At 41.0% G+C, this 24,963-nt stretch overlaps 1 protein-coding gene across 2 annotated transcripts in view; it reads right to left on the bottom strand.

Moving 5' to 3' along the window:
- The window catches only part of ELMO1 (engulfment and cell motility 1), a 449,588-nt gene that overhangs the window by 130,346 nt on the left and 294,279 nt on the right, over window positions 1–24,963 (bottom strand). For both annotated transcript variants that reach the window (XM_075921743.1, XM_075921744.1), the window contains exon 16: window positions 7,461–7,597. In XM_075921743.1, coding sequence (XP_075777858.1) covers window positions 7,461–7,597 — 137 coding nt within the window. The remainder of the gene's footprint in view (window positions 1–7,460; window positions 7,598–24,963) is intronic.

Here is a 24,963-nt window from a genome sequence, read left to right as displayed (position 1 = left end):
GAAGTGCATATGCACTCACTTACACTGCTGTCAAATTCTCCAGATAACCTGGCCAACTGCTCCTTCAAATGGCCAATGAGTGCACAAGGGCAGAGGGCTTACAAAAACCAGGATGGTGTGATCTTGTTTATTACTCACTGCTGGGGCACTTTCTTGTGGTTCACCTCAGGATTAGCTCTCAGTTGGTTTGACACTCCTTTCTTTGGTTGCTTGCCGTATGTGGCTATGTCTACACTACAAACTCACAAAGCGTCCACACCTCAAGTGAGTTTTTGCACAAGTAAATGGAAAGATCAGAGGGGTTTTGTGCAATTGGTAATCCTCATTCTATGAGGAAGAATGCCTTTTTGAGCTCTTGTGCAAAAAGGTGAGTGTGGACAGGGAAGAGGGTTTTTTGCGCAAGAAGAGAGAAGAGGAAAAAGCACAGGTGCCCTGGTGGCTATCTTGTCCATAACAATCAATCAGAGTTTACTTACAAGAGAGCATCCAGGCAGTCTGGACGCTATCTTGTGCAAAAGTGCATTGCTTTTTCGATGTGCTTTTGCAGTGTGGACGGTCTCTTACGCAAGAAGTTTTTGCGGAAGATCTCTTATGAAAAAAGCTTCTTGCGCAAGAAGCCTGCAGTCTAGACATAGCCTGCATGCGTGCGTACTCCAGTTACTCCCTCTTCATGACTCAACCCTCCAGCCAGGTCACTTCCTCTGACCTTGTTGCTATATCCCTGGGCTCCTTCTTAGCTTCTCTCTTGGTCTTCCAGCCCCTATTTGGTCACCACTGGAATTTATTCTGCTCCCTGCATGGCTACTTCCCCCATTCTTGGCTTCTTGCAAGAGTGTGTAGTCCAAGAAAGGATCCCCAGCAGGGCCTACTTCCCCACCGAACTCCTCCTTTTACCTACCCAACTCCCTTCCTCTCCAGGGAATGACTACAGAGCTCCTCCCTACAGTACTCATCTTAGCACCAACTTCCTCTCTTTATAGGCCTCGCCCACCTCCTCCCCGAACTGAGCTTCCATGTTCCCTCTACTCTTTTCATTCATGTGAGGATTTTTTCCATCTACATGCAGAATAAAATATTTATGTGCACTGAGGCATATGCACATGTGCACTACCAGTAGAATTAAAAAACCTAGCTGTGGATACTCTGCTAATCAGCTGGACAGCATTTAAATCTCTCCCGAACAGCTACACAACTGCACAGGTTACAGGGAGTACTGCTGGACTTCATTAAATCTTAGCTGTCCCTAACTCTCCACCAGATGCAGCCTCTAAAGGCCTATTTTATCAGCTCAGGCACCGTATGGGTTGGACACCCCATCATAAATGGAATATCATTTTCTATAAAACCTGACAATGTCATTCCTGGCTTTTAGGGACTCATGGTTATCCTGTTATTTATAAAACCTGGAATTAGGTTACCTATTCACTTTAATATGCAGAATGGAGTGTGACTTTGGTGACCAAGTCAGTTAATTTTATTCCTTTTCCAGGAATGGGACAGGAGGCATTGACTTATTTTATTTTATCTTTTGAGACAATAGGCAGGATAGTGGTATATTGTTTTGCAGGCTTGGCCTGACAATTAAGATATCCCTTTGTTCACCTTCCTCTCTTGTATTAAAAAATAATTCATGTGAACTTTGTGCTTCTAAGGTGCACCAGATTCAAAGCCCTGGAGACTGAACACTTATATGATAGCCAGCATCAACCCTGACAAGGACAAATGACATCCTTGTCTTTCTGGCTACATTTTCACTGCAAAAATAAGTGTGTTTGCAGTGAGAGAGCTAATTCAAGACAGCTATGCTGATATAAACTATAAGTGGAGACAAGGTACAGGATACTTTTTTAGTTAGATTCACCTTGAGGTAACTAGTTGAGGTCAACAGTGTCCCCTCTAGCCAGACTTTAATTCTACTAGCTACAACAAGGTAAAAACTAGCTGTGCCTTGTCTCCATTAGGATTTGACATTGAGGGCTATCTTGAAGTTTCTATGTTGATGTGAAAATGCATCACTGAAAAAACTAGGAGATACAGTCTGTGATGAGATGAGCACCAAAGATCCAATCAGCACAAGCTGTTGTGGTGTGCTAGGTTCAGTGGGGGCAACAGTCTCAGTGGGCCTCTGGGTAAGTTGGAGAGGCAGGGATCCAGCTCCACGACATAAAAACGTAAGAACGGCCATACTGGGTCAGACCAAAGGTTCATCCAGCCCAGTATCCTGTCTGCCAACAGTGGCCAATGCCAGGTATCCCAGAGGGAGTGAATCGAACAGGTAATGATCAAGCGATCTCTCTCCTGCCATCCATCTCCACCCTCTGACAAACAGAGGCTAGGGACACCAGTCCTTACCCATACTGGCTAATAGCCATTAATGGACTTAGCCTCCATGAATTTATCTAGTTCTCTTTTAAACCCTATTACAGTCCTAGCCTTCACAACCTCCTCAGGCAAGGAGTTCCACAGATTGACTATGTGCTGTGTGAAGAAGAACTTCCTTTTATTTGTTTTAAACCTGCTGCCCATTAATTTCTTTTGGTGGCCCCTAGTTCTTATATTATAGGAACAAGGAAATAACTTTTCCTTATTCACTTTCTCCACAACACTCATGATTTTATAGACCTCTATCATATCCCCCCTTTAGTCTCCTCTTTTCCAAGCTGAAAAGTCCCAGTCTCTTTAATCTCTCCTCATATGGAACCCATTCCAAACCCCTAATCATTTTAGTTGCCGTTCTCTGAACCTTTTCTACTGCCAGTATATCTTTTTTGAGATGAGGAGACCACATCCGTATGCAGTATTCAAGATGTGGGCATACCATGGATTTATATAAGGGCAATAAGATATTCTCCATCTTATTCTCTATCTCTTTTTTAATGATTCCTAACATCCTGTTTGCTTTTTTGACTGCCGCTGCACACTGCATGGACATTTTCAGAGAACTATCCATGATGACTCCAAGATCTCTTTCCTGATTAGTTGTAGCTAAATTAGCCCCCATCATATTGTATGTATAGCTGGGGTTATTTTTTCCAATGTACATTACTTTACATTTTTTCACATTAAATATTTTGACATTTTGTTGCCCAGTCACTTAGTTTGGTGAAATCTTTTTGAAGTTTTTCACAGTTTGCTTTGGTCTTAACCACCTTGAGAAGTTTACTATCGTCTGCAAACTTTGCCACTTCACTATTTACCCCTTTCTCCAGATCATTTATGAATAAGTTGAATAGGACTGGTCCTAAGACTGGCCCTTGGGGAACACTACTAGTTACCCGTCTCCATTCTGAAAATTCACCATTTATTTCTACCCTTTGTTTCCTGTCCTTTAACCAGTTCTCAGTCCATGAAAAGATCTTCCCTCTTATCCCATGACAACTTAATTTACGTAAGAGCCTTTGATGGCTTTCTGGAAATCTAAGTACACTATATCTATTGGATCCCCCTTGTCCACCTGTTTGTTGACCCCTTCAAAAAACTCTAATAGATTACTAAGACATGATTTCCCTTTACAGAAACCATGTTGACTTTTGCCCAACAAATTATGTTCTTCTATATGTCTGACAATTTTATTCTTTACTATTGTTTTAACTAGTTTGCCTGGTACTGATGTTAGACTTACCGGTCTGTAATTGCCGGGATCGCCTCTAGAGCCCTTTTTAAATATAGGTGTTACATTAGCTATCTTCCAGTCATGGGGTAGTTAATAGTTCCGCAATTTTGCATTTGAGTTCTTTCAGAACTCTTGGGTGAATGACATCTGGTCCCAGCGACTTGTTACTGTTAAGTTTATCAATTAATTCCAAACCCTCCTCTAATGACACTTCAATCTGTGACAAGTCCTCAGATTTGTCACCTACAAAGGATGGGTCAGGTTTGGGAATCTCCCTAACATCCTCAGCCATGACGACTGAAGCAAAGAATTCATTTAGTTTCTCCGCAATGACTTTATCGTCTTTAAGTGCTCCTTTTGTGTCTCGATCGTCCAGGGGCCCCACTGGATGTTTAGCTGGCTTCCTGCTTCTGATGTACTTAAAAAACATTTTGTTATTACCTTTTGAGTTTTTGGCTAGCTGTTCTTCAAACTCTTTTTTGGCTTTTCTTATTACATTTTTACACTTAATTTGGCAGTGTTTATGCTCCTTTCTAGTTACCTCACTAGGATATGACTTCCACTTTTTAAAATATGTCTTTTTATCTCTCACTGCTTCTGTTACATGGTTAAGTCACGGTGGCTCTTTTTCAGTTCTTCTACTTTGTTTTTTAATTAGTCCTGACCCTGGAAGGGGTGGGGCCTCAGGTAGAAGAGCGGGGCTAGAGCTAGGCTGGCCTCAGCACTGTCTGCATAGCGCTGCACCTCCCCCAGGCAGCCTTTAACACTGCCTGATGGGCACTCTGTGGTGCTTCCGTAATGATTTAAAGGGCTCTGGGCCCTTTTATGTCACCTGGCTCCAGAGTAGTTGTCCCCTTTGCTCTCCTGACAGCAGGCCTCACCAGATTTATGTGATTCCCAAATATCTTTTATGCAGGATGCTAAATATCCATTTAGTCCCTTTTGAGCTATATTTAAACCTGCACCCTGTTGATGAAAGGTTCTATAGTCCATTTCCCGGGGCTAACTCAGTGTTCCCCAGTTCATTCACATTAATAGTGGATGTGACAATAAAACTGAGACACAACTTTCCATGTACTAGGATACAACATGTATGATTATGTACAGCAAGGAGAGAATCATGCCACACATTTACAAACCATAGCCTGCGCACTCCAAAAAAGCAGGCAGGCTTCAAGTAAAATGGAGTTATTTCCATTTGCAGGTCTACGTTTAACTTTTGTACAGTACTTACTAGACATGAATAATGTAAGCCCTAATGTATGTCATAAAGCCACCGTGTAAGTTTAGCTGCTTGACTGAATTATTTTATGCAGACTTCTACCTCTATATTAAGATTCTGAAAAAAAAGGTTACAGTTATAATGGTAACATTCTTTCTTCTTCTTTAAGATAAGAGGAACATTAGAGACTTTTTGTAATGCATGCGAGTGTAATAGCCAGGGCTGACAAGAGGTTTAATGAGGGGGAGTTTAAAAGAAAAAGCATGAGCTATTACATCTCTCTTTGAAACACACAACAGAATTCTCCAAACCGTATGCTGCTATTACAAAAAACTTTACAATTAATGAACAGTGATGGAATCTCCCAAGTATGGAATGCAGTGGCTGGATTTCACCACGGAAATAAAGAATTAAGCTATCGTTTACTTAACAATAGACTAAGGCGGTGTTTCTGAAAGTGTTCCGCGGGAACACTTAGAGAAACACATTAACTGGCCGCCCCGGTGTGGTTACTTACTGGCGCCGCAGCCATGGAGCCTCACGGCTCCCATTGGCTCTGTTTCACTCTTTGCAGCCAAGCGGAGCAGCGGGAAGCGGTAGCCTGGCCCACGCCACTTCCCGCAGCTCCCCTTGGCTGCAAAGGATGAAACAGAGCCAAGGGGAACAGTGAAGCTCTGTGGCCGTGGCGCCAATAAGTAAACACATCGGAGAGGCCAGTTAATGTATTTCTCTAAGTGTTCACACAGAACACTTTCAGAAACACTGGACTAAGGAACCAACAGGGACGTGGGCAGTTCCCAATGATTTGACTTTGAGCAATACTAACCTTTCTATAGTGTGAGAGGTGGGGAATAAGTCTCCAAATGTGCACACAAGCTAGGTTGTAAAACTTCTTAATAACTCTAGTGTCCAATTTACTTTGATTAATCAATGTTTAAATTAAACGAGCTCTCCTTTCTTCACTATGATTAAAGAGCACAGAGTAGCTCTCAAGCAGAAATGTTAGTTTCCAAGAGCTTTACTCCAATACTCAGTTTCCAACTGAGCTTTGGGGAAAAGAATTCCACATCTCAAATGATTAACAAGCTGTACGAAAATGGTACTTTCTGACCTTTCTGAGGTGATAAAAAGTTATTCAAACTAAAAACTGATCCTATGTGTATTGAAAATAGAAAGTGAAGAGAAGCAATTTGTCATGTATGACAACAAAACTGCATTCTTTAGGGATTGCTTTGTGCTGTCTCTAAACAGACACTGACCTCCAAAAGGAAGGGCTAAAAGATCCTATACTTTTAAAAGTTTAAATAGTATATTAGAACAGGGAGGCAACTGCACTTAGTCTTCCAAAGAACCCCAGAGCAACGTATAACACTAAAAAATAAATATATTAATTTTCATTCTACATTGAATATTTCTGGGGACTGTCTGTTCTCAGAAATGGGACTAATCTATGACACCAATCCACTAGGATAACTAGTTGCATATTCTCAGCTCAGTGTCACGGCAATTACATATTAAATCCTTATTGGGCTGGGATGATAATATAGCCTCAATGATCAACATCCATTGATGCACTTGTTAAATACAGTCACTTATTATGATGACTTCTTAAAAAGCATCTTTATATGTGCAGTTTAAATTTTCACTCTATGTATTGAATGGTCTCGCCAATGCACTATGGGGGTGTAAATAACGGTACCGCTTGGCCAGCCAACTGCAGAAGTGTATTAATGAAATCCCAAACAAGTACAGTATGCTTTTTATGGGCATCTCTTCCTCCTCTTGACAGAACATATGTCCTCCTTGGCAACTACCTGGAGTTAAAAGATGGCCAATCCACATTGTGCCCTGAAGATCCACAATACATCAAGTAGGGAATACTGTTGTCCCTCACTTGAGCAGCCAACCCTCTTTCAGCTACATTTCAGTTTGGCATTAGGCTGAAGTCTGCTGCCAATAAGCCTCTGTGTATTGAACACAGGAGTTACTACAAGCTCCAGTATTCATTCTCCATCTATTTCTCTATTCCCCACCTTGGGTAAGGGAATCAAGAGCCAGTCAAACCAGCAAGGACAAGGATACCAATTGGCAAGACTATCTAGAATGAACAATTACAAGCATCAGTGTTTAACTCTCTTGTTATATGTCACAGCTTGCACACTTTGTTACTTCAAACTGCAGCTGATGACACGCACAACTCTTAAACTTAGAGCAGGATCATGTCCACTCTTGAATATTTTACCACTTCAGCACTCAGGTCCTCCAAACGAAGTGAAGACAAGCATAGAACTATCACTGTTGTACTCTCCATGCATTATTTACAACCTTGAGGGCTGTAGCACTTCAGAATGGTATTAACAACATAAAAAGGCAGTTTCCCCTCAAGCCAGGTTTTATCACCTTTATCTTCAGAGTCTGTAGTGTAACACAACTGAAAAAGGTGAGAAAGCCTCCACAGAACCTCCCATCTACTGCTCTTTGGTTTCTAAACGCTGACATGCAAGGAATTTACAAAGGAGAAACCCAAGAGAACTTGTAGGAGAGGAATGTATAAATCCCTTGTGCCTCAGTTAAGAGCATACATTCATATCTTAGAATCCTGCCAACTTATTCCCCCTCTCTTGCCTTGTTGAAGTCTTCAGAGGTTGCCCTCATTTCCTTCCATGTCTTATTCAACAACTGGATGCAGATGCAGAAAAACTCCTCGAATGATCTGTCATGCGTGAAGAACATGGGGTGGAAATCGTTGCAGGTCTCACTGGCTAAAGACATAAGAGAAAGGGGAAATAAAATATTAGCAACAGGACCCACACTGGAAAAAAAAAATCTAGAAAAAATACAGTAATTCCCAGGAGCTGTATCTCTAACACAGAGGTACAACCTCACCACATTGGAAAGCCAGCCCTGGTCTGCAACTTAAAAGTAATTGAGACACAAGATAGAACCTCCTTCCCTGGATGGTGTCTCAGAGGTGAGAGCAAGTTTTGTTTGTGTTGAGCTTTATCATCCAGGCCAGGATGCAGAAAGGTATAGGCAAAACTTGAAGGCTCGTCAACCAAAAAAACGACCTGCCCCATTGTTCAGCAATATGTACACCAAAGCTATGCTGACTGGCAAGCGGACGCTGAACCCAAGTAGTAAGGATAAAAAGCCCAATGTCTGATCCAACAAGCGGCTCCACTAGCAGTAACACATGAGTTCCCATTTTCTATGGCAGCCTGCCACCAAGGTATCTGAGAAAACGATGTTCTCTGTGAAAGTGTAGAGATGATTAAATGTACCCAACTAAACTAAAAGGAAACAGATAGATGGGGCCCTATTCCACACACTGACACTGTTCTTTTTTAAAGGGAGAAACTGAATACAAACTCTTCAACCCCCAAATCAAGTATATATTCAAAAACAAAAGAAAAAAAAAGAGAGAGAGAAGAGAAGGCTTGTGAGGCACAAAAAGGAGGAAGATATTTTGCCAGAAGAGACCGTTCTCTCCTATTGGGCTTACTGTGTTATGGCCAGATTTTTAGAATCTGAGGATAAAACTGAGGGCAGTAGGAGCTGCTGGGTGTTAAGCACTTTTGAATGTCTGGCCGCTGGTGGATGGAATACCCCAAAAGGCTGTTTTACCCCATTCACTGCTGCTATTCACGCAGCTTTCTTCACCATGCTGCTAGCCAGCATCACATTGTGAAGTCTGAGCTCATCTTTGATACATTCATCCTTACAGCTCATCTCCATTCCCCTTAGCCTCTCTCAACCTGTACAGCCTCTTAATCCTCCTGATTAGCAACTCATGGACTCTTACAGCAGCCGCCAGCCTCACTTACCAATCAGGAACAAAAGAGTAGCACTTACAGAAGCAGCCTGTGTGACATTTTACTAGAACAGTAACATCGTGTGCTCTTTGAGCAGACAGCTTCCCAACCTGTGCTCCCCCTCCACACACACGCACCTCATTATCCACAGTAAACTCTTCCTTCTGATTAAATGTGTCAGAATAGTCATGGTAACTTTTTGGGGTATCGAGATTGAACAACCTGACAGAGGGATGGCCAATGATGAGGAACACGCTGGGCCTGACTCCTTGCCTGCTGCAGCCCCTTGGCCATGTTGTCTCTTTTGGAAGCCCGATTTTCTATTTGGCACATATAATTATTATTACTGTGGCAGTTGTTGTTGCTAATGGATCACTTAGCGCCTCAAAGAAAAAAAGGTCTCTGATCTTTCTGAGGTGCAACATTCTAATGATGGAGGCGAAGCTCTGAAGCTTAATCACACTGCTGCGCTTCAATTGTAATGTCAGACTAAAAGCTAATCAATTTTTTGGCTATCAAGATAGGGTTGGACTTAGTTTAGGAATTCAGGTCTCTTTCTAATCAAATGAAATCCATTCAAGTCTAAGATTGTGTAGTCAAGGGGGAATTGATCAAAGCAGTGGCTCCAATTGATGAGTAAGGCCTCAATCCCTTAAAAAATAAAATGCTAGTGGCCTGGTTTTCATTGCACCTTCAGCTTCCCTTCATTTCAGTTGGAGTCATGAGTGCCCAGCATTTCTAATGATCAGGCCTTCAGCCTGTAATAATGGCAGTGGCATGATAGATCAGGTTCTCAAGGCATGCTTGCCCTTAACCCATAAAATATTGTAATGACGAGGAGAAATAAAATAATGTCAAGCAGAAGAATGCTGTACCTTGGCTGTATAAATCAGACCATGAAACAAGGCAGTAACCATGAGGTATGCGCTGGCTTCTCTCTAATCTTGCTCAAAGCTCAGGCTAATCACAGTTCCTTCTTGTTTAAAAAAATAAAATTCAATGGGATATTCATGGATTTTCAGAAACTTGATCAATTCCTAGGCATGCTCTTCATAATAAGTACCAAGCTGTAATCTTATTTTGATTGTTTAAAAAAAAAAGGGGGGAGAGGAAAGCCAGTGTTTTCTCCAATTAGCCAACAAAGCGCAGCTTAAACTCCACTGAATTCAAAGGGACCAGCTTAAATCTATCTGAAGTCTAGAGCCAATATGTTTTAAACCATACTACCAATCCCAACTAGCTAGGCTCAAAATTCAGTACTACATCATGAAGAGGTACCTTTCATTTTCCACAGACATCCGGATGGCAGAAAAAAATTCCATGCTTAACTTGAATGACACTTTTTGTCTGGAAAATGAATGCAAAATTATCCAGTTTCAAGCAAGAACCTTGACTCAACAATTATGTGTTATAGTAGTGTCTAAAGGTTCCAAGTAAAATCACAGCCCATTTAGCTAGATGCTGTATTAACACATAATAAAAGAGAATCCATGCCCCAAAGAACTTTACACCTAAATAGACAAGACAGACAATGGATGGGAGAAAGGAAACATTATTATCCGCACTGTACAGATGGAGAAGTGAGGCAGAGAGAGATTACCCAAATTTCTCAAAGTCAAAGATCAGGATGCTTGTAGCAGAAACAGGAACTCACCATAAGAGCATCTTTTCTTTTCAAGGAGTGGGCAAATCTAGAATTTGCATAGTATTACTATGCATTATTTTGCACAACTGTAGCGGCAAGTTAAAACTTGTCAGACCAATTTGGAGAACATTGCATGGAGCTGACTTGCAATATTCCTGACCTTAGACACAGCACTGTCAAACACATTTCTACTAGCAGGAACTATCCACATTTATTACTAACTAAAAACACACAAACATATGCTACAGTTCAGGGACTTAAATCATCATGGTTCCTTATCCTAGTTGAATGTTAATATTATCATCATGCCTTATGATGTCTCTCTGAGACCTCCTTTGAAAGACAGATCCGAAGGAAAAATTGGACTGTATAAATCAGGCTACAAATGTATTAATTCCCTTTTCCTAACAAAATTCTTAATACTTATTTCTCTGAGACAGAGGTTTGTGCGCCACCTAATGGAATTCAAGTAGTTCTTCAAACTTCTAGTTCCTTTCCAAGTTCAACTTCAGGAAAGGAAATGCAGCTAATTTACTGATCAGAAATGGCATTCTGGAAAACATTACTAATTTCTGGAAGGTAATATATTTATGCATGTGTAAAAGGGTCGTTCTCCTGTGAACGCCCCTTTGTGGCTAAGGGCATGCCTGAAATTTCGGCCTGGCTGCTCTCTGGGAATAGAAATGTTCCCGAATTATTTCAGGTCCATTGCCTGGGACCAGGTGTCATCTAACCCCCTTGCTGCGGCTACTGGGGATTGGGGGGAGGGAGGGAGAGAGAGAGAGAGAGAGAGACAGGCCCACCCACTCCTCTGGGTCCTGGCCCAGGGACTCCATAAGTAGCAGTTGCCTCCTAAGAGTCTCTAGTGCCTATGGCTTCCTTGCTCTCTGGGCTACTTCCCCAAGACACTGCTCTGTCCAGCTGTCAGTCTCTCAGGGTTTGGAGACCTGGCTCTCAATGCACCCTGTCCCGGGTTCTATAAAGTTCTGTGGTTAGTCTTCGGCCTCTGGACCTGGGTCTGAACCAGGTCTAAAGTTCAGCTCTCACTCAGAGCTGTCCGAGTTGCTGATGTCTTCCCAGTAAGAGCCTAGATCTGGCTGGGGCAAGCTCCAGTGAGGAACTGGCAGGCTCCAGCCCAGCAGCTTCCTTTATATCAGTTTACAGGGTCCTGATTGGCCACAGCAGAGACAGCCACTCTATCCTGGTTGAAGGACTTCTCCTCTGCTCTTCTCCCTGGAGTGGGGTGCAGCAAGGCCTCCAGCAGGAGCCTCAGTCCTAGTCCACCCTGTCACATCATGCTTTTTCAGAGATTCATCCAAGTACATGTTGATTCTCTGTTTATTTTAAAAAGACATTTAAGCACTCCAGATTACACCTATTTAAAATAGATTGGTTATGTTTCCCTTTGTTGTGCCTCTTTGGGAAGAAAATAACAACAGTAAAAAATTTTTTTTTAAATCACTCAACCCTCCTCATTTCTAGAATGCTTTTTTCATCAGAGAAAGACATAAAATCTGGGCAGGATTTTTTTCCTGACAGTATTCAGAATAGGTTGATCTCTGCATGTTCACATCAGTCTGTTCTTGGGAATGACAATGTTTACAGTCTGTTCTAATAAGTGGCTGACATGGAGAACACTACAGATATAAATTTCAAAGTAGGTATAGATTGCACAAAGTTCTTCTTCCAAGACAGTTCCTGTAAATGATGAGTGAGCCAGTCCAACTGGCTGGTGTGTTTTTCATGTACTACTAGTAGTAGGGTATTAATATGTAGCTTTTATAAAGCCTCTCACAATTCACCAACACAAATCCAAGGCCACTAGATCAAGTTATATGGTTACCAGATAAACATGGGTTTGATTTTTTTTTTTACCAAACCTCTTCCTCTTGTTTAAAAAAAAATCCCAGCAATTCTCCACCATGAGAAGAAAAAAACCCCAGAAGTTTTTAATTATTACTGGTTTTAGAAATACTAGAAAATTAATAGAAAAACAAAGAAAGAAGCAGGCACTGAAAGAGCAGCAAGGCCTAATGACAGGGCACAGGATTCATACTCAGATGTAGGTTCTATTCCTGGAGCTGCTGCTGGCCTGCTGAGGGGCCTTGGGCAAGTCACTCTTACTGCTGATGCCTCATTTTCCCCTTTGTAAAATGAGGATGATGATAGTCATCTCCTTTGTAAAGCACTTTTGAGATCTACAAATGAAAAAGCTACATATTGATACGCTATTACTATCATAGAAACAGATAGTCTGTTATTTTCAAAATCAGCCCCTGATTTTGGGTACCCAATCTGGGACATCTTTAAGGGATCCACTTTTCAGAAGGCACTTTCAAAAGAAGACAGATTATTTGAAAGCTCTTAGAAACCACACTGAGACATCTCAAGGTGAAAAGTCAAAATTACAATTTACTTCTGGAAATCGTAATCACAGTCTCTGTACTATGGACTAAATAATCTTCTAGTGGAGCCATAAAAATCAACAAGAGCAAAGAGAATGAATAACGATGAAGAATTCAGTATTCCTTTAGGGCACATCTACATAGCAGCATTATTTTGGAATAACTGATTTTATTCCAAAATAACAAAAAACAAATCTACAAGGCAAGCCTTTCTTTCGAAATAATGGCGACCTGAAGGACTTCCTTCCAACTTCTGGTAACCCTTATTTCACAGGGAGTAAGGGAAGTCGGAGGAAAAGTGCTCTTCCTTCAACTTCCTACAGTTTAGACAGCACCAAAAGCCAAAAAAAGCTATTTTGACTTCAGCTATGCAATTGACGTAGCTCAAGTTGCGTAGCTTAATTCAACTTTAGTCTTGTTGTGTAGACTTGCCCTTTGTGTAACAAATAGTAGAATAGAGTGAAAACTGCTGGGGAAGAGGAGACAAAGGGAGAAGATGTGTGAATATTTGTTAAAATTTAAAAACTATTTCACTTCAGTTCTGTCCAACACCCTTCTGTGCTTGATTTCTATCAAAATTTCCGTGGTAGCTTTACTTCACATAAATACTTACCATAAACTCATCTTAAGCATATACATTCAGCACACAGCGTGGTGATAAAATATCTCAGAACCCCTTACAAACTCCTTGCACTGAAACAATTAAACAAGCTAGACTAGGAATTGACTGCGTTTGTAACACATAGGACCACATTCATATCCCACTGCTATTATAAATGCAGCGAGAATGAAAATTACATTTAAATTCTGCATCCAAGCAACTAATTGTGAATGTCTAATTTTACTAGGAATGGTATCTGTGACAATCCGTAACCTTATGTTCGCCTCTTTTACAGAACTATGCTAATTTTGTACAAACTATGCCTTGTGAGGTATCATTTGAAGCCTCAAAATTTAGTAATCGTTAATGTCCTGGAAAAATATGTGTGGCAATATTAATGGAAAGTTATGAGAGACCTCCATAAGGTATTATTAAGACCTGTTCCAATTCTGGGGGGAGCAGACAGGGCCACCAACAGGGGGCTGGAGGGTGGGCAAAGGGGGCAGTTGTCTCAAGCCTGGTGATTTAAAAAACGGCCCAGGGCTCCAGGCCATTTAAATCACTACCACAGTCCCATACAGTGCAATCTGGGCAGTTCTGAAGACTGGCAGCACCAAGTCCTGTTCCTCCCACCCAAGCCCCGCCCCTTCTGGGAGCCTGGAGCCGAGAGACTTTTCCCTTCCTCCCCGCTGCTCCATTGCCCATGGTCCCTTCTGTGGGCCTGGAGTCAATCCCCCATCTCATTGCCCAAAGCCTGGCAAAGTCTGTCTCCAGCCCTGGGAACAGACAAAAACCTGTTCCCCCAAGACTAAAGTCTAGCTTATGCCTCAGCCAGGTAAGAACAAAATTCGATGGCCCATCACATGGTTCTGGGGCTATTCTTTGGCTGGAAATAGGATGTGAGTGAAAATCTAAATCCTGACCAAGAATTAGCTGGGGGATCCCATTCACACAGACTTTCATCTCCTGAACCTCAGCTGAAGAGGATTCTTGATGAAGAAAAAGGGCTATTATAAAGGGGAGCAGATGCCCCAAATTATCTCTCCCTTTCTCTCTACTCATGGCTTCGAAAGCACTTGAAGAACAAATGAAGAAGCACTTGAGGAATTTTGAGCAAAAGAAAAAGCTAGGAAAACTTATGAAACATGATAGAAACGTGGTGAGAGACACTCAGCTCTGGTTTGTTAAGCTGCATTTTATTTTCTTGTAAATGAGTCTGACTTTTATGCCTCACGACTTGCAGTCACTTAAAATCTCTCTTTTGTAGTTATCTAACTTATTGTATTGCTTCATCTAAAACAGTGTGTTCGGATTGAAGTGTTTGGGAAACATCATTTGGGATAACAGGACTTGTGCCTATAATGTTCTATTAATAAAATGGCGGACTTTATATGAGCTTGTACTGTCCAGGAGAAAGTTGGGCAGTACAAAATGTACATTTATGGGGGGAAATCTGGGACTGGGAATTTGCTGGTGTTGCTCTATAGTGCAAATCATGGTTGAGTGGTTATAGCACAATATAACTGGGAGGCTGAAGGCTATGTGTGAGCAGGATAGATATCTCTCATAGAAAAGCAAAAAGATACCCCATTTTGAAGAACTGAGGGAACATAGCTGTTCACCAGTAATGTCTCAGTACTCTAGAGAAAAGATGAGACAGCAAAAAGGAAAAGGTTGGACATTTTATAAAATGTCATACTTCAGTTTATTTGCAAACTCTTTCTGTTCTACTGTCCCTGCCTCTTGAAAGATTCAAAGTTGGAGAGCTTCTTTAAACCCTTCTCTTGATGTTAAGGACTATAAAGCCATTGTATTAGGAACAGAAAATACTACAATGTGATTAATCACGTGTTAAAAACTCAGCTTGGGTAGCAAAATGCACAATCAGTCCACAAAATAACACTTAAAAGATTTTATTGAGTAAATTTGGTTAATGAATAAATTTGATAAAACTGCTACACGATTGCAGATATTTCAAGTACAGAGGGAGAGAGGTTAAATTAATCAAATAAATGATTCACACACACACAAAAATAGGATCACTTGACATTAATTTTATCACACTTAAAAGGTATCTCTCTCCCTCCTCTTTTATAATAAGCCATTCTCTGCTTATTCCAAGGAACTTATCAGGTTTATCAGAAAAAATACACTAAACTTTCTTCCAAGATACTGAAGTGATTGAAGAGCTAGAGCTGGATAATTTGTTTTAGAATAGTCTCAACAATTATTCATTACTCAGCTCTTATAATGTGTTTTCCCCATAGATCACAAAATGTTTATAGAGGAAATCGTTATCATCATCTCCCTGTTACAGATTTGTACTGGTTGAACCTCTCTAGTCTGGCCACATCTGTGGTCCAGCATGATTTTAAGTAGCTGGATGTCCATTTATCCTGGGTGTGGCCCAGTTTCCCACAGTTCCATAGTTAGTTTACAGCCACCAGTCCTGGCTCTCCATGTTCTGTGATGTTATTTAGCTCTTATTTACCTGTAAATGTCTTCTAAGAGCCCAGGAAGCAATGGAAGCGTAGGTAATGCTGCTAGACAATATTGGCCTCCCCGGGATTTGGCAAATTCTCTGGGTTAGCACCAGTCAGGTCCCATGGGTGCTGGACTAGAGAGGTTCAACCTGTACAGTGATTAGGAAATGACTAGGACTGAGAGAATTTATTCCATTTGTGCTAATATGCCACTGCCTCATCTTTGGAATGACCTTTAGCCTCTTTCAGGCTTGTTTACATGGTGAGATAATACGCTTTTCAGAAAAATGACTTCTAAAGTGCACTAATGTGTAGCACATTAATTGGTTTGTGTAAACTCTGCTGGTGAACTTTAATGTAGTGCTGTAATGTTAATGCATGCTAGGGATCTTTTAGTGCACATTAGCACAGTCTATGTGGACCAATTAATATGCAACACCTTAATGTGCTTTAGAAATCACATTATCCCACAGGTAGCCAACCCCTTACAAGGCCCAGTGACACAGGCAGCAAAGGGGGCAAATTCCCTGGCACGTGGCCACTGCTGTTGCTACTGTGCCAGCACCCAGAGCTTTCTAAATCACTGCTGGAGTGCTACACTGCATGCCCCCAGCAGAGCTGAGAGCTGGGCCATCGTAGTCTGGGTGTGCTAAGGGCTGGCTGCCCTGGCCTCACCCCTTCTGTCTGGGTGCCTGGCCCCTTCCTGAAATAGAGAGCCAGACCCCACCCCTCCACCCTGCCCAGGGGTCAGGAGAGGCTGCATGCTCCCTAGCCCCTGAATATTTTCTCTTAGTTTCAAGGATGTCCCTACGCCCTCCCAATATGCAAAATATGTAGCCACATTGGGCACCACAAAATCTGGAGTACCAAACTGCCCCAAATGTCATGGTGCCCTCTCCCCCCGAGTTCCTGCCCCTGCAGCTTCGCAGTCTTGAGTGTACCCCCTTCCTTTGGAGGGGGGGGGGGGGAATGTGTATGGCACCAGAGCTTCTAGGAATGGCCATGCTAAATGTCCTGATTAATAACATGGAGATAATATTTTAACTGCACAAGGAAGTTAAGAGGCCTAATTGTTATTTGTCAAGTGCTGCAAGATCCACAAGTGAAATCTTGTAGCATGGGCAACATATACAACGTACACTCAGCATGGTTTTCTAAATAATATTTTCCAATAATAAAAGACAACATAAAAAGTAACTAAATCTCATTAGTTCTCTCGAGAGGGGAGTTTCATAGTTTTTGCTTCTGCCTTAAGATGAGATATAACAAAAATAACTACCGCCATGACCGGTTTTACTCACAATATTGAAAATTCTCTCCATATATACCGTATGTAAGAAGAAGTGCTCCTAATACAGCAGAAATATTGCAATTTGTCAAGTTCTCTACAATGCTGTTCCCTACAGTTTACAAGCAGTAATTTTGAAATAAATCTTTTGCTACATTTCTACTAGCTGACAGGAAAACAATGTAATTTAAGGCACGGAAAGGTCATTGTGACAGGGCTACAGAAGCAATGCAATAATGAAGTAGTAACATTGCTGCCAATTGGAACAATACTGTGCAGAAGGCTCAACTGCCATTAGAACACAAGCTACTGAACTTTTTCTTAGAAATGTGCAGCATAAGAGAAGAGCTGTTGAGCTACAAAATGAAGCACGTTATAGACATATCTGCTGCTGCTGCTGCTGTTGTTAAATCCAAGTCAACAAATAACTGCTGCAATTTTCTTCTACATAGAATGGAGCAAAAAGGGAAAAAGGGCTCAAGGAACTAGCTTTCAAAGCTGTAGACCTGTGGCCAATTTCACAGCTGATATAAAAAGATACCACTCAAGTGGTGTCAGCAGAGGTACAGTTTTACAGCAGCAATTAATTTGGCCCATTGTTTCAAATTCTCAGGTGCAAAGTATGACAGTCCAGGTCCAAACACCACCAGGGGAGAAAAGGTTTAAATCCCCAAACAAAGCAGTTAAACCAACTGCTCGCATATTATGTCATTATACTACATAAATATATCAAGCATGGTTCTTCAGGAAAACGTGTAATGTTCTCGACTGTCATTATAAGAGGGGTATATAGTCCCTGGTTTATGTATTAGAGTATCTATAAAACTATGCTTTCAGCAGGGTGGTGAGCAGTCAAACAAGTGACAGAGATAGAGGGTGACTCTCAAGCCAGGTGTTGACACAAGATCAGCTTCAGGGAAATACAATGATGGACCATTGGAGATAACTGGAAAGACATTGAAACAACTGAAATGGAAAACAACATCTGGACTATGAAGGCACAAGAGAATTTCCCCATTCTGAATAACCATGAGTCACCAGAAACTAGATAAAAACCAGAGGCTGGCCCATGCCAGTTCACAGGTCTTGAATTAAAGGGGTATTTAATTGACATTTGGGCTCCATCTGGAGCCAGTCTCTAGGGCTCTAAGAGATGGGAGAATCCCGGAACTCATGATGCAGCTTGGAGCCCAAACATCTATAATATATAAGAACAGCCATAGTGGGTCAGACCAAGGTCCATCTAGCCAAGTCTTCTGTCTTCCAACAGTGGCCAGTGCCAGGTGCCCCAGAGGGAATGAACAGAACAGGTAATTACTATTATAATCGTTGAGAGGTCCATCCCATTATCCACTCCCAGCTTTTGGCAATCAGACGCCAGGGAGAGCCAGAGCATAAGGTTGTATCCCTGACCTTTTTGGCTAATAGCCATTGATGGCTCTATCCTCCATAAATTTATCTAGTTCTTTTTTGAACTTGTTATAGATTTAGTATTCACAACATCCCTTGGCAATGGAGTTCCACAGGTAGACTGTGCGTTTTGGGAGGAAATATTTCCTGCTGTTTGTTTTAAACTTGATGACTATTAATTTCATTAGGTGACAGCTTAATACTGTATTACCATGAAGGGATACGTAACACATTTTTTTTGCTTTCTCCACACCATTCATGATTTTATAAATCTCTATCATACCCCCTCTTTCCAAGCTGAAAAGTTCCTATCTTTTTAATCTTTCCCCATATGGAAGTTATTACATAGACTTGATCATTTCTGTTGCACTTCTTTGTATCTTTTCAAATTCTAACATCTTTTGAGATGGGGTGACCAGAACTGCCTACAGTATTTTCAAGGAGTGTGTATTATAGATTTATGTAGTGGCACTATGATATTTTCTGTCTTATTAGCTATCCCTTTCCTAATGGTTTCTAACATTCTCTTTACTTTTTTCACTGCTGTGCACATTGAACAGATGTTTACAGAGAACTATCCACAATGGCTTGAGATCTCTTTCTTGAGTCCTCAGAGCTAATTTAGATCTCATCATTTTATGTTTTCCTATGTGCATTACTGTGCATTTATCAGCACTGAATTTCATCTGCCATTTTGTTGTGCAGTTATCCAGTTTTGTGATCTCTCTCTGTAATCCTTCACGGTCTCTGTTGGACTCAATTATCTTGAGTACCTGCAATTAAACAGTCCCTTATCTCAAACCCTCATCAGTTGGGACTGGCATGCCATGGGTGTAAGGATATCCGTAGAGATAGAGGGAGGAAAAAAGCCTTTTAAAAGCAGGCTTGTAATTGAAGGCTTTTTATTCAGAACTCTGGTCACAGTCTTGAGGCAAAAGGCTTTTCATGAATGCTGGACAGGAAACAATTTTAAGGCAGTAGGTAACTAAGGATAATTATTTTCTGTGTAACTCGTATATGCTTGCTTTCCCTGGTGTTTTCATCTATGAATGTGTTTTTCTATTAAATAAGCTTTTTGCTTATTTTCATCCCAAATAGGGAGCTAAAGGGTTAACTAGTTAACTGGTTACCCAGTAAGTATCACCAGCAGCTCAGCCTGGCTGCAACAGCCCCCTTTCCCATGATGAAGTGTAGCAGGTCTGGCCCCTGATGCTGCAGTTTCAGCCCAGGCTGGATGGAGCAGCCTGCAGCCTGGCAGGCCCAGCCCAGCTGGGCTCACCTCACCGTGCCATGGGTAAGGGGGGCTGCTCCAGTCTGGCTGAGCTGCTGGTGATGTTTACTGGGTAACTAGTTAGCCAGTTAAACTTAATGTTTAAAAGGTTAACTGTCCTAGTTCTAGTTTCTTCAGAGCAAAGAAATTAAGATCACTGAGAATACTAAAAATTCACGTGTGATCAGAAAAATCAAATTGATGACACAAACTAATGACACAGAGAACCAAAGTCATGTTGGGAAGGACTTCCTCTTGTCTACAGAAGAAACATTTATTTTTTAGTTCGTGATGAAATAAGAGGCACTGGAAATAAATAAATCTGTATGTGACTCTGTTTCATGTCACGGCACATCATGAAGATCAACCAGGAAAGTACTCAGCTCCCCCTCTCAACCCCCATAGCACTCCTGGATTGAAAAATACTTATAAATAACAAATGCAATTTTAAAATCCAATGTAGGAAGTTTTGTTTTCAAGGATGAGGGAGTATTTCATTCAGATTAGTCACACACTTTGATGAAATAGAGAGCCTTTTAGGAGTACAGAAAGAAGACAGACAAGCAAGGACTTTGAGTTGCTTCATCCTGTCAAGATGAAAGTCTGTCGTGAAGAACATTCAAACCTATAAATATCTCCTGTCTTAACATAATTTACATTGCCCCTGGGTAAAAACATGGAATAACCGCAACCAATTAGTGGAGAAATCAGCTGAGAAATTTGATTTGCTCTTTTTCCCTTTGCAAAAAGTTATTTGCTTCGAGCAAATTGTGACAGACCCCTCCCCTACTTGGGTTCCCTACCACCACTCACTATGTTCCTCCTCTCCTTCAATCCCCTGCCTTGGAGGGGTTAGGGTGTGTGTGAAGACAGGCACAGCAAGTGGTGGGCAGGGGATGAGGCATGCACCATGAAGAGGTGGGCAGTAGGGGCCTCAGGAAAGAGGTAGAGCATGGAAGGGAAGAGGCAGAGTGCAGGAGGGGCCACCCCAGTCCAGACATCCAGCAGCAGGATGGCAGTGGCTGTGCAAAGGGAGACTTAGCCTCCCCAGGCCTATTATACCCCCAGCCCACGGCTGAGGGTATGCCCGGCAATGATTTTCCATCATATTCATGTTGTTGTAGCCATGTCAGTCCCACAATATTAGGGACACAAGGAGAGTGAGGGAACATCTTTTATTGGACCAAATTCTGTTGGTGAGAGAGACAAGTTTTCGGGAAAGAGATTGGCTAGATGAGTTCTGAGGGTCACTTTGTCACTAGACTCTTTGTAATTGATCTGAGAGAGAGAGCACTTCTGTAAGATGGAGGGGGGAGGGAGGGCAGTGGACTGCATGGAGAAGAACAGTAGGCCATAGGTAACCTTTTTCTTTCTCATCTTCCTTTGCAAACCTTCTTGATGGACACCAATACTGTCCCCTACATGGCCCGCAAGACCTCTCATCCCATGAGAGGAGAGCCAATTTTTCACTTTGAAAATCTGATCACTCTAGATAGCAGCAGTCTGCTGCTTCCCTTTTTGATGGCACGCTTACTAAAAACAGTTAATGTGTAATTACCAGTTTTCTTTTATGATTACATTATTTAGATTCCACCACAAGTCACAGACCATGACTCTCCAAAGTCCTCCAGTAAGATATTTCACCATGAAGATATTCTAATTACAATTTCAAATTATGTTTTGACTCCAGAAAGAAAGACAGTAACGAATTCTGCCATAACTAGGTGTCCAGGGCTCCATCTGTAAGTGCACCCTAAGGGAACCTTTGGAAACTAACAACAAGAACTGTTCTTGCAAATGCTGCAGTGAGTTAGATGAGAGTTCTGCAGAGATTTTCAAGTCCAATTAACCAATATCTTCCACCCTCTCCCTCAAGTCCCAGCTAAAATTCACATAGTAAACAAAGACCGTGTAAAATAGAAAGGGTCATGGTATAATGTAAGCAGTAGAAACAACAGAAACTGATAACAAAAAAGTTATTTTACAAGCAAGCAACTGCAGGAAAAACAATCACAAGCAGGAAAAACAAATGAGCTGATGGAGAAGGCTCCAGACAATCAATTAGGCCAGGAAGGAGAAGAACACAAGATACACTCCTCCCTAAAATTATTGAGTCACATCTCTAAAAATAGTTACACTAAATTAGATACAAAGTCTTTTATGATATTTGCCATGAATTCTCCATATCTCTACACTATTGGCATTGGCACATGTCACCCAGAATACATGTCCCTCAATTAAGCACAGGCCAGCAGGAGTAATGCCCCCAGTCTGGGGATGTTAACAATGTGTCTGCTTAGAGTCGACCAGAAAAGTTCCACAAGTATCTAAGAATGGCTGCGGAGGACACATGGCCAGCATATCTTAGACATAATTCAGTACAAACCTAAAGTAGCTCCTACCATAAATGCTGCTAGCATAACCACTACAGGACATTTGAACCTGGGACCTCTGGAGCTTAGAGTAGGACCCTCTACAGCTTGAGCTATAAAGCCAGCTGGCTCAGCTTTGGCTGTAATGCTCCTTTGTTCTTATCTCTTGTTGAAAGTGGTCACAGTGCCACTACATGGGACAGTAAACCACACTAGGTGTGTGGGTTATACAAGGGTAATTTAAAAGTTGTCCAAGCACATGTGCCTTTCTTGGATTGAATCAGCCCTGGATATTGTGAAAATATCAACAGGATAATAGAATGAGAGGTATAGAAAAAGAAAATCAATATTACTATAATAATGTTAGTGGGCTAATGTTTAGTTTGGGGAAATTTCTCACCAATAAAGCATAAGAGGATTCTCATTAACATCAAATGTTCTTAATCTATAATTGTAATTGTAGTTAAAAGCCAGACTGGCAGCACAAAAGGCAAATAAGGTTCTGAGTTGTGCTCAAACAAGAGATCAACACAACACTCACTCTCTCTTTGAAAATGTGCATATGTCATTGCCACATTACAGGCACGTCGCTTGAGAAGAGTAAATTTAGCAACATCTTCATTTTTCTTTTCTTCCTTGCCACTCTCCACCATAAGAAGTGTTATCTTGAAAATGTCTTTTCCTAAATGGATTTCCCCTCCCTTGCATACTCTTGTTAAGGAAAACCCTTGTGACTATAGTTAGATGCTGGAATGACATGGGCAGATTCTTAGCAAGATTCCCCACTCAGCTCTTTTGAAGCACCAACAAGTCTATCCTGGAATATGTTCTAGGAGCCACCAGGAGGCTAAATTATGAGATTATGACCATGATAAATTAGTGATTAGGAGGGAAGGTCAAACCTTACATTTTCATGTGAACCCTGGCAAAATGAAAACACACATCTCCAGGATGTGAAAGACCCAAATCCAGAGTGTCAACAACTGCACCTCAGTTAAAATCTGCTCAGTACACTTTGGGAAATTACTGCGTTTTGCCACAAATGTTCTCAAAGTCACATAAATTTGTATAATTTATACAAATTGTAATTGTAGTTAAAAGCCAGGATGGCAGAACAAAAGACACACTAATAAAGCAGACACTTTAACATATACCTGATTAAAATGTACTACTCACTAAGCAGGAGAATGGTAATGGGGTAAAGATCAAACTCCCTGCAAACTAAATTAAATCCTCTGCATACAGTTAGCATGTTTGGACTGTCATCATCCTTACCTTAACCACTTATGTAGTGCTTTACATCTTCAAAGGGCTTTGCAAATAGCAACATTAGAAAAACATTAACTCTACAAAACCTAATCTCCTGAAAGAGTTGTAGGAAATAAAGTTAATTAGGCAACTGGTTTAATTTCTGCTTTTTAACCACAGATTTCCACATGACATATTTAGTACACAAACCGCTTTGCCAGCCTCTTTAACTTCATTCATTAAAGCAATATAAATCTCTTGATACCTTGCTGCCTGCAGATGGCATGGGATAAATTTACTGTAGTCCAAAGTTGATACTATAGAAATAATTAATTAGTCGGCAGTATTACTTCTACTTTATCATATTGCATTTCTATAGGGTTCAACATTAAATCAACATTTCAATCACCATACTGCAACAATTTAAACAAAAATATTTTAATCTGGGAAATAGATTTATGGGACTTCAGAAGCATTTTAGAGAAAGGAAGCATTTCTAAATGAAACCTGTTTCATAGACCAGTGAATAGTTTTATATACCTGTGAATATCAATGCATGCAATTCATTACAATTACAGAATCATTTTGGTTGTAAGGAAGCTGAGTGTATCATCTAGTTCCACTGATCACAGATCTCTCTCCTCGTGGTCTGAAGAATAAAACATCTTGGAGAACAAGCAAGTGAATATTTGGGAAGTTGGCAGAGGCGAGTGATAAGCGAATTTCAGAGAATGAAAGAACCAAAGAACCACAGATCTGGTTCACGTGTTTGCATAGCAGCATGATCAATTTCATTATTCCCATCATTTCTAACACATAGCTAACTAGTCCCTGCTACAGCAATGACAGTTCTGACAGTTCTACAATACCCTCTGGAAGCTTGTTCTATTGCTTAAATAGTCTCAAAGTTTTCTTCAGATATCTGACCTATACTTTCTCTGTTGCATCATAAACCCATTATTAATTTTGTCTTTGTTGCCTAGAAGAACTAACTGTTCCCAGTCTTTGTTATATCATTCCTCTAGGGATCTGTAGTCAGTTATTGCTACAGTTATTCAGCATAAAATTATCTAGAAAAGGGAGTAAACAGGGAGGTGGCAAAAGTTGCAGATAATACACAGATAACCAAGAAAAATAAGCCCAGAGGAAACTGTGATCTACAATGGGTTCTCAGAAAACTGGGTAACAAAATGGCAGATGAAATTCAATATTGATAAATTCAAAGTAATGCAACTGGAAAACATAATCCCAACTATAGATATGAAATGATAGGGATTAAATTAGCTGTTACCACTCAAGAAAGAGATTTTGGAGTCTTTGTGGTCAAAAAAGCTAACAGAATGCTGGGAATCATTAAGAAAGATATAGATACCACGGTATATCCACAGCTTGAATACTGAGTACAGGTATGGTCAACTCATCTCAAAACAGATATATTGGATCATTTTGCTGCACTCTGGACATGTTGAGTGCTCTTAACATTTCTTTGTGGGTCTTCTTTTCCAAATCTTTTATTCATAACTCCAGGAAAACATCTGCATTTATGAGGATCGCAAAATAATGACAAACAGAGGAGGGAAAAAAAACAAGCTAT

This window comes from Pelodiscus sinensis, chromosome 2, assembly GCF_049634645.1.
Source record: "Pelodiscus sinensis isolate JC-2024 chromosome 2, ASM4963464v1, whole genome shotgun sequence".
Taxonomy (NCBI): Eukaryota; Metazoa; Chordata; order Testudines; family Trionychidae; genus Pelodiscus; species Pelodiscus sinensis.
Note: the sequence above shows the minus strand (reverse complement) of the source record. Positions and strands in the feature narration are given on the sequence as shown.